General features: G+C 39.6%; 1 protein-coding gene across 1 annotated transcript; it reads right to left on the reverse strand.

Moving 5' to 3' along the window:
- Positions 1 to 3,360: 3,360 nt before the first annotated feature.
- Positions 3,361 to 9,456, reverse strand: FAM213A (family with sequence similarity 213, member A). Its single transcript, XM_010284215.1, is given in 5 exon segments — positions 3,361 to 3,844; positions 3,982 to 4,146; positions 5,150 to 5,290; positions 8,819 to 8,910; positions 9,279 to 9,456. Coding segments are annotated over 5 exon segments (675 nt in total). The 3' UTR covers positions 3,361 to 3,745.
- Between the last annotated feature and the right edge of the window lie 1,619 nt (positions 9,457 to 11,075).

Below are 11,075 nucleotides of genomic sequence, written 5' to 3' on the forward strand. Positions count from 1 at the left end.
TATTGATACTGCGGGTTGCCCCCACCCAGGTGCAGGACCCTGCACTTGAACCTCATGAGGTTCACAGGGGCCCATTCCTCAAGCTTGTCCAGGTCCCTCTTGACAGGTGTGTCAACTGCACCACTCAGCTTGGTGTCATCTGCAAACTTGCTGAGGGTGCACTTGATCCCACTGCCTATGTAATTGATGAAGATATTAAACAGTACTGGAACATACTTAAAATTACTACTGGGTAGTTTTGTCTCTCAAGCCCAGAATAAACAAACTTTCAATTATTAGAGTTTCCAGTAACTAGCTGAGTGTTGAACTGTGATGTGGTATTTGATGCACGGAGAAGTGATTTAGATTTTGTGTACATGTGGTTAAAAAAAAAACTTTAAATGCATATAAGGAACTGGGGCAGCAGAGGTAGCTGTTGGTACAACAAAATCAACAACTATGAAAATTTTTTTTCAATGAACGTTCTACATTTAAAGAAGAAAGTTTTTTTTAAACCAGATAGTCAGACCTTGCACTTTCCAGCACTGGACATTCACTTTGAATTCATTTGTTCCTCCTTTACTATTTTGCTGTCATTTTTATTTCTTCAAGACTGCCCATTTCCAATTCCTATGAACTGTTCCTAGCTCCTAGGTACCACATATTTTCTACCCTCTCCATTTGTATTTTGTCAACATCGAGTTCAGAAAGGATGAGCCAACTCCAAATAATCCCAAAGTTGGCTAAAAAAAAAAAAGTCAGATTTATCAATAATTCTTCAGAACATTTTCAAATATCATTTGGACCTTTTATGGCTCAAAGTTTTGACTTGATCTCTGGAAGACAGGATTACAAAACCTTGAAATGTGGGTGAGCCTACATAACTTTCAAATCAAGAAGTATGCTGTCCCACTAGCTGTTTACAGGAACTATGACTGTTAACAGTAGGAAAACACACTCTCACAGATATAGGTCTGACATGGTTATTGTACCACCATTGCTGAAGCTCACAGAGCAGAGAACTTTCAGTCTCCATGAATATTTTAATAAACACCCTCAAAAGGACTTCACAGGTCTTTCTAAAAATGTTTCTACACTAAAGGAACATTTCATCATTGCAGCATTAATGATTTGTATGTTCAACAGACATTATACTTCAGCTAAACATTCTAAATGCTGGACATGATGACTTCCTGCTTCCGTTTCCAAGATCAGAAAACACAGTCCCTTTGGGTGGCATCCTTGTCATCATCTAAGACCTCCTGCAGTCTGACTGGAGGAACCGGTGGCCAGCTCTGTCAGAGTATGTGGGATTCAACTGCGCGTACACAAAACTGTTAAGTAGATGCTCTCCAGATTTAGCAGGTTCTAAAAGCACTTCAGTTTATCTTAAATTTCTTGGAATTTATCTGGCTTCCATCCCATTCTCCAAGGACTGTTTATGCCTTTCACATTTCATGTTTATGTGAAATGCATAAACAGCCCTTGGAACAAGGCCTGAAATCCAGGTCTAAGATCAGTACCTTCTTTGCCCATCTCTTTGTGTAAGACCTGTCCCCTGCAAATGGCAAAGCTTTCCAGTTCCCATTGGAAAGAAAACTCAAAACTCAATAGGAGCCATGATCCGAACCTGTGAATTCTCCTATTGTAAGATCTTTGTTATTAGTAGCATCTTGCAACTGTAAGAAACAGTAGCTCCCACACATTTCTTTTAGCAGCTCTTTTATGCTTCCTACCACTTGCAGGCCAAAGTAACAATACGCTGACTGCAGACAAGCAGCCACTTACATATTGCTTTAAACTTTGCAGGTTTGTAGAGGAAGAGCTTTAGATGCTTTGTGTCAGGCAAGCACTCATGATACAGGTACTTCCTTTCAGTGGTAAAACCCAGGACAAAAAGCTTTCAGGCACAATTCTTTTATTTCATGGAGCAAACTCTTGGCAGCTGTCCGGCTGCTCTGGATGCCATTCAGAGGAGCCCACCTCCAGTCAGTCATTTTATGCCTTCGAGCACCCAACAGCTTTTTGACACCATCTTACTTACCTTCATACTTACCCACACAGCTCAGAACGTGGACAGAGACAATACACAATTCTCTGCACCGCTCCATGAATCTTAGGACAGCACTTATAGAAAAAGTCCGTATCATATAGTAAATTTGCTGTAGACTTTGCTGCTCTACCCTCCAAACTCCTGTTCTGTCCTCCAACCCCAAAACAGTCAAACACAAATTTCATCTGATAGTAGCATACATGAGTCCAATTTCCATTTAGGTTTCAAATGAAACATCTTGGTGTAAATACCCATATCTGAATCCCTCAGAATGCTCATTGCTCGTGTTGTTTCAGGGAACTGTGAAAAACAGACTCTGAAGAGCACATAAACATTTTTTGTTAAAATTATTTCTGCCTGGAAATTAAAAAAAAAAATAGTAGTCAGGATTTCATCCATAATGATGCAATTTTAAAGCCTGCATAACTGATTTAACACAGGCCAAGGCCAGGCCTCAGTGTTGTGAAGTTTTAGGATTTTGGCATTTAGGTTTGACACTCAGATCATGTATGACCATTTTTTTTGCACACAGCTCAACAATATGGATGGGTGGGCACTGGCACACAGAGCAAAAACAGGCATATTACTGAAGTTTCAGAGATGCAAAGTATCCCTGCCCTCAGTACCAATGATACATGAAGGTTTCATTAATTTTAAGGTCAGAAGAAAGCAGAATGACAGTTCAGACTGACCTGCCGCCAAAGAATCCTTCCCTTTAATCCTTCTGGTAGTTTAGTATGCTCTAGCCCACACATTCTTCCCAAGTTACCTAGCCTTTCATATACAGCAGCTAATGAAGGATACCCAACACTTGATAATCCTCTCCAAGAGCAATGTTAAAATGTTGTTTAGACTTTGAAACATCAGCACATTTGGAAAATTCATGCTGTCCTGTTCATACTTCAGTCTAGGTATGTATATTTAGCTATGTATGGTACTGGCTCTCATGGATCATCTTGTGCAACTACATCTATTTTTAGAAGTAACAGCCCAGCCATTCTACTGCAGAACTCGAGCCAGGATGGAAACTCTACCTAATCTGCTCTCCGATATTGTTGGCTTTTTTTTTTTTAAAATCTTAAACACAAGACAACACTTGCCCTCATGCCACAATTATCTTCTGGAGTGAACATTACATGTCTTCAATCTTCCATGCAGGGAGTCACACAAAGAGCTGGAAGATCTAGAGCCAGTAGTTAACTACCAAAAAACTTACTGGGTAGACATATTATTGAATGCAGAATCTCAGAATAATCTAGACTGACAGGATTTAGTCTTCTAGAAACAAATGTGTTTTGATGTTAATGAAAAAGGAAAAAGCGAAGGCATTTCATTTACATAAAGTTTTATTATCCTTCAACCTCAGCTGGTACTCCATTACTCCAGCCCTAGCAGACTTTTGTTCCCCTAGGTAGACAGGTTTTCAACCGACTGTCTCTGGCTGAAAACATCTAGGCTAGGTCAGATTTTAGACCCAGCCTTTCATTAACACAGTCAGACACAAAAGACCAGCTGAAATCCTGACCACCTGAAAGGCTGCAAAGCAACAAAAAAAATCCCGGAGGGTTTTCATCATTTACTATGTTTGAGTAGAGAATCTTTCCTCTGCATCAATCACTAAATAGTTAAGAAGCAATTAAACTGCACGTTCAAGAAACAGATGCATTCTACATTTCAAGCTGTGATCAGAAACATGTGCAACTATTTTTCCATTTAGGAAGCTTGTGGCTCTATCTTCTCTGCAGCTTCAAGGACAGATGGAAGGCTGACTTTGTCTCCAAATTCTTTCTCACGATGCTCCAGTAAAACACCCTAGTCAAAGACAAAAGACAGAAATTCATACACTAGTCTCCCCATGGGATATCAACTGACCAGCAACTGAACAATTCCAGACAATAAAATTTCGGTCTCTCAGGAGATATAAAAGCCTCCTAGATGGCCTGCAGTACCTGTCTTCCTGCCCCAATCACATATACTCCTCCCAGGGTGAATCCTTCTCCTTCCAGGTTACCACTATATCCACTTTTCCAAGCACGGAAGAAATTTTGCCAGACCCCAAGGCGGAAGAAGCCTGACATAATCATTTTTCGTCTGCGTGGACCATAGAAGCCTTTCTGCAGGGAAACAGAAAATACCTCAGCAAACAAAGTGAAAAGGATTTTCCTCCCAGATGAAATTCAGGAAACCAGCCAACCCTGTATCCAAGAAAGGTCACAACACACAAAAGCCAACCAGGCAGAGCTAAAAAGAAATAGCACCTGAAGTAACCTCTTTAACACAGTACATGACCGCTTACCTCCACACAGCCAACTAGTGGTACTGCCACCATTCATGTGGATTTTAAGCTGATTCACAGGTATTTAAGCCCCATACACATCTATATGCACGTTACTGACAAGGGTGCTTTGTAATAAACATATTCTTTTCTTATTTTTGAAGTAAGGCAATAAAAATGCTGGTAAAGAGATAACAGTGAAGTCAAGTCCTGAAACTTTATCTGTCACCTGCCTTTTTTTTTTTCTTTATAAATCAGCCTGATTCTTTCACACAGGCAGAGTGGGGAGTGCAAACAAAGGTATCTTCTTGTTGACTTTGAGTATTATGTATTCTTTTTGTTTCAGAAGCCAAATGATTTCTAAATGCGTCTTCTGGGTTAAAGAGTAAGCAGGGCCGTGGTTTTGTAGGACAGGAGACTGGCAATATGGCACGCGCCGCTTTACTGGGACAAGCCACATCACTGCAATTTGGGCTGTACATCGTGAATTAATTATGCCTGTCACCTTCAGACCTTGATTCACACATCATAAACATCAGCAAGTCACACAAGCCAGTGGAAGAAAGAAATAAATATTAATAGGCCATATTGTTTACCTGTTAAAGGGGAGGACTAATCCTGCAACAGCCTGTTATCAGTGCATAGCTACAGAGCAATGTCTAAGCTGAGCAGGATATATATATATATAGAAAAGCAAAGCTAATTAACTTCTTAAACTACAGTGTCACTAAATCCTTTTTCATTCAGACCACATTCTATCTATATTATTTATACAAACTCTTCAAAGAGGACATTCATAAGCTCGTTTTTAAATAAAAGGAGTACACCAAACTTCACTATACCTTTTCATCCAGGAAGATTTCTCCTTTGAAATAATGCTGAAAATCCTCCACTTCAGTCCCTATCTTCTCTTTCACAACAGCATAGAGAGGGACACCCAGCTTGGACAGCTGAGGTTTCAGAGAGGAGAGCTCAGAAGCCTCCTAAGAAAGGAAAAAAACACCAAAACATTTCAGGCAGTAGATGGAGGTTGGAAAGCTTCACCTTGAATTTCAAGAGCATCAGAAACATACATAAATTCTAGCCTGAGAACAAAACAGAAACAGACCTGTAAATCAGACATTTAAGCTAGGTGTACTCCTAGGCAGATCATCATTAGATTTACTAAAATTTTCTTCATTAAGCACAGAGGAAGGAGATTTTTTCTGAGTATTTACTGGATAAGATATTAAATCCTGGAAAAAACATTTTTAAATCAAAGCTGTAGATATACCTTGCCTGTGCTAGGGCTTCAACTATCTTTTGAAGTGTTTACAGAACAGTGAAAAGATAATGCCTGCGCATCACTTAACTTTCCCAGTGAAAATAATCAGGGAATTTCTCCATACACCTTCAGTACCCCAGAAGCAATATTGCTTTTTCTGGTGTGTAAGAGTGTAAGGTGTCGCAACTCATCTGCTGGATTTTTTGTTGTGCTGAAGGAACTCTCAGCTCCCATGGTTTGTACAAAGGCCTCCCAGGTTTCCAACAGATCACAGTGCACACTGCAAAGGTGTTTCTTCTCATCTCCAATGGAGAAACGTCATTTTTACTGGACAAAATTCCCACAAAGAATTTCACAAGACACGGTTTACATGGTTTATGTGAACACCCTCAGCCACCTAACCGAAATGCCTTAACTCAAAGGCTTACAGGCTATCTAGAATTTATTGAGTATCAAGTAGCAGACAGATAGGGGTCAACAGACAGGATAAAAGACATTAGAGAAAGACATCAGTAGGTGAAAGGATAAGGGCAGCTTTCCAGTTCACTCCTCTCTATTTCAGAGGAAATGAAAAAGGATGAATCAGCATCACAAGCAAACACCAAGTAGTGAGCCTGAGAGTTAAAGGATCATAGCTTACACTTGTTAGATCTTTCCCCTCTTTTCTGTTCTTAAAGATCTGGTAATTATTTCCTGTTTTCCCTCAACAAAATGCCTTATGATCTTCCTAAAAGGGAGGTTAATAACAATTTTATCTGGGATTTCGTATATAGTTCAAAACTCTCATAATCTACAAAACAAAACAAAAAAAATTGTAGTGTGACCTAACATGTCTGAGAACTGATGTTCCAGGCTAGTGCAGTGGGGTCCCCTGTAAGACCAGAAACCACTGTCACTGGAGAGATAGTGATACCATCAAACCTTGATTAGCGTTTTGGAGAAAGGCACTTCAGCAGTTTGGTGGGGTTTATTTTGTGTCTCCTTGCTTGGCTTTTGGGAGGGGAGAGAGCAGGAGTAACATAAGAGCATAGTTAAGTTTTAAAATTCTCAAGAGATTAGACTTCAAGCAGCACCTCGGGACTAGACCTGACTTGTTTTTCTTTACTGCTATTAAAAAAATGATACAATATGCAAAAGAGAAGAAGTCTATTTTTGTGGGCAAATTATAGCAACTTTTGTTTTAAAGGCCCCCCTCACCATGGGCCTGTGACCATTTCATCTAGTCTGTGAAACTGTTTTCTTGTTTTTGTAAATAGCAGACAGGCACACCCTAGCAGAATACATCCTCTCTCCACCAAGGCAGGACAATCCAAAAAAACAATTTCCATTTCAGTTTGTCCTCTGATAGTTCAACTATGGCTTTTCTGCTACTTTAGACTGCTTGAGTTGGCACCTACAAAACTCGCAAGCCCACAGCACTTTCACAATGACTGGAGCACTGGATTGCTACATGGCTCGATCCAGACCATGAGATGGAGAAGCGTAGTCCTGTTAAACATAGGCTATCTTAAATAACAAAAAAAGACTCTGATGATTTAGGATGCAGATAATAGAGATAAAAGACTCCATATTTCTTAAGCCTACAGGCCTCAATCCTCAAGGATAAAAAGATATCATTCCAGCAGGATTTGTGATATCCTTTGCAGTGGATAATGGAAGCATGTCCTCACCGCTGGTATCAGGTCAGTGATCTGTAAGGTCGAATGGCCACTTTTCAACCCCACCACTCTGTCAGGGAAGTATATATTTCTTTTTGGTGCTGCCAGCAAGGACAAAGTTCAACATCCTTTCCAAGGTGTAAGAGTGGGAAGCAACAGTATTTTTGTCTCTTGCAAAAAAAAACAAACCAAAAACTACTGCCTGCAGGTTAACAGATATGGCAAGTCACCTGTATTGAACCATTCCACCAGCTCAGAGAGTGACAGTGGGGAAAGAAGCAGCTTGAAGCAGCCTTCATACTGTGGAGAAACATTAATAGACACCACAGACACACACACAAAAAAGGCAACTAAACTGTTCTTAGGAGAAGAATGTATACTCAAAGCTCTTTTGTGAGATGACTCTTGTATACAACAATAAAAAATAACTTCAGTTTAGACAATTTAAAAGCTTTTTCAAACATGTTCACAGATAAAATACAAAACAATTATTTGCCCTAATTAGCTGATCTGTAGTGTGACTGCATCTGTTAAATTTGAAGTTTTGAAACAAAAATAAGAATTAGAAAATTAAATTCCTCTCTCCTCAATTTCTTCCTGAAAGAAAAAAACACGATTCTTTGAATTGGACTCTTTATTTCTACTTAGGAAGTTACCATTAAAAAAAAAAAATCACTAATTAATTCCTGTCTAACCGTATGTGAAAGGCACAGTCAGGCACACAGTGCATTCTCCTCCTGCCTATGCTACACCTGTTCAGAGAGCAAAGCACTTTCATCTTTAACCTTCCATTAATTCTACACATACTTAAGCAGTTACTACTGATGGGAACAGATCCTTTAATTAAGTGGTTGCAATATTAATTACTCCATGTTATAGAGTAGTGAGTAACAACATAATAGCTATTTTTCCCCATAGCTATGAGAAAAATAATGGCCAAGGTGCAAGTTATGGCTGTTCCCACAGGAACACAGTACATTCAAATCGTATTTTAAGTGTATCCTCCTACCTCCACCCAAGGTGCCTAATGCCAACCTAAGGATCACATTTTGTTTCCCAATCCACCTTGTTATGGAAGAGTAACTCCTTGTCTTCAGATTCCTTTACCTTCCTGCCTCACATTCAGCATCCACAACAGCAACCTTTATGCACACCTCTTTTTGCTGATAAGCTTTATCTGATGGCTTTCTGCCAGTCCAGTCTTGGGCTGCTCTTGACCAGAGACTACCTGGCTCATAGTGATTTATTTTGGACATCTGGAATACAACTAGCTCAAAAAACTCATTACCTATTGACTTTTGTGTAATCTCCTTTTCTAATTACCAAGGGCTGGGTCCCTGGCAGATGTAAAAATCATGTATTCATTGCCCTCAGAAGAAGAATGATCAGGACCTAGACTACACAAACCAGTGGCAAAGAAAACTAAGTATGGTGTTAGCTGGCAACCAGTTTGGGCTAGGAAACAAGACCTTTCAGATACTTGAGATGTATTTGATGACTGTCCTATTTCCTCCCCGCTCTTTATTTAAAGGGAATCTATGCAAGTAGAGCTCAGCTCTTCCTAATTAATCCCCAAGCCCAGCCAGTACCTCTCTGCACAAAAATCATCCAGGTCTTCGCACAGCCATGACCACTGCACCATTCTTCTTCCATAGTTCACCTGCTTTGAATGTTCTTTGTTCTGTTCATACAGGAGAAACAGCACCAACAATAATATCAGCCATTCTTATTTGTAACGATTAATGCTCTAAGGACCAACACAAAGCACTGCAGAGAATTCCACATTCAAGTACAGTTCTATCAGAAAAAAATTCTATATGCATAACAGGGTATTATTGCTTTATTGATTTTTAGAAGTGTGTCATGTTTCATCCAGAAATAACAGTTTTGATTGCTTTTCCTTCACCAGAATTACCTGCTATCAAAGATGCCCAACTACGTGTTATAACTAGGAAACACTAAGAAAAACTCGTCCAACACTGGCCTTACAAAGGTTCTTGTAAAAGTCCAATTGTCAAAGACTGTGGGCTGAAACACCCAGAATCTTACCTGATCCCAAAGTTTTTAGCTCTATCTCCTCTAAAAACTCCAACGTAGCCTTTTCTGGCTTGGACAAAAATAAGTCAGTGTTAGCAAGGACAATCCCTGTCACAGCTGCACCGATGGCTCCAAGACCAACAGACCAAATGCCCATGGTAAAGATCCCGAAGTCAGGCAGGAAGGACATTTCTGAAAGAGAAAGAAGAAAGCAGCTCTAACACTGGACATCAATGATGCCAGACAAGGAGGAACTGGATTAAAACAACTAAAAGCTCACACGGGTATTTTTGGTTCGCCTGGAGATGATCTGTATATTTATTAATGTACTGAACTGGGTTTTAGAAGATCTAGATTACATTCCAGTTCTGCACCTGATCCACATCAAAACTATTAACAAGAAATTCTTAACCTTTTCCTGCCACCAGACTGACAAAAACTTTCATGATTAAAGGGCTCAGTTGCAATGTGGAGAAAGATGATTGAAGTGTATGTGTGTAACAAAGAGCCTCTAACAAGATGACCCCTATGTTAGCCAGTAACTTAAATTATTACAGTAGGACAGTGGTTCTTTCAAAAATGAAGTGTTCGTAGTTTAAATGGTTCCCCTCACCCCATCTATATTAAATAGTGAACTTTACAAATATACCTCAGAAGACTTTTTAAAAAAAATAAAAATCTATATCTGGTTCACCATAACTGGTAACCTTTCCTGTTCCTTACAGTTCCACACTAGAACCAAAGCAGGCACCAAGCCAAAAATAGAGCTCATCAGTCATGCCTGCAGACAGAAATATGTCGTCTTGCAACCATTTTATTAGACACAGTGATCCAACATTACAAATATGCCCTGGACAGCACCTTCTATATGCTAACCAATTTCTATTCTTGCTAAAGCAGAAATTACATCAGGAACAAACAACTTAAACTCACACCCATCCGTTGGAAGTGATAACATTGCAATGTAAGCCATTACATATGCCTGCTCAAGTCCTGAAGTACAAACACTGCTTGTTGTTACTGGTGACTAGTTCAGTGGCAATTTTATTTAACCACCATCCATCCACAAACCCCCCACAGCCCAATCCTGACCTTTGCACAAGTTTCACAAGCCTGGAAAGGGCTGACAGCCACCTTCCAGCAAAGCAGTATCAGTTCTGAGGATGCAGGAAAGCACACTTAGCCCTGCCTCATGGATAAAATTCAAGATCCAGCTCTGAGCAATAACTGGTACAAGAGTCACTGGAGTTTTGGCAGTATAAGAAGTCACTGTACACTCAGTAACACAACAGTTATGTGTTACAAAGGGCTGTAGATTTGCAGTCACCCAACTTTAGTATTACACAATACAGAGAATCAAATTTTTTCCAGAGCCATCTGCAAAACCCTATTCCCTGATAGACTGTTTTGGTAAATATTGCTGTCTGTATACACTTTTTTATAGGAGAAGTTTCTTCCCTCGTAAATATAGGAAAACATTACTGTTTTGAACTGTGACTGACAATAAACTAAAGACACACATAATCTTTATCCCCACAGATAGTTGTTGCCAGAATTCAGAAAGTAAGAACTAGGATTAGCTCCTTGCTTTTGTGCTCAGAATTTTCTGGGAGAAAATCCTTTTCCACCCTTAAAACTAGCTCCACAATACTACTGACAAACAAATGCAACCAACTGCAGAATAGCTAGGAAACATTTTAAATAAAAGATCACTTTGTTCTTTTAACAGCATGCTTGGTTCCAAGGAAGACAGTATCACAGTATCTTGAAACATGATTAGCCATGATCCCGAGCAGGAAACAAGGCCAG

Source organism: Phaethon lepturus, unplaced genomic scaffold (genome assembly GCF_000687285.1).
Source record: "Phaethon lepturus isolate BGI_N335 unplaced genomic scaffold, ASM68728v1 scaffold30343, whole genome shotgun sequence".
Classification (NCBI taxonomy): Eukaryota; Metazoa; Chordata; class Aves; order Phaethontiformes; family Phaethontidae; genus Phaethon; species Phaethon lepturus.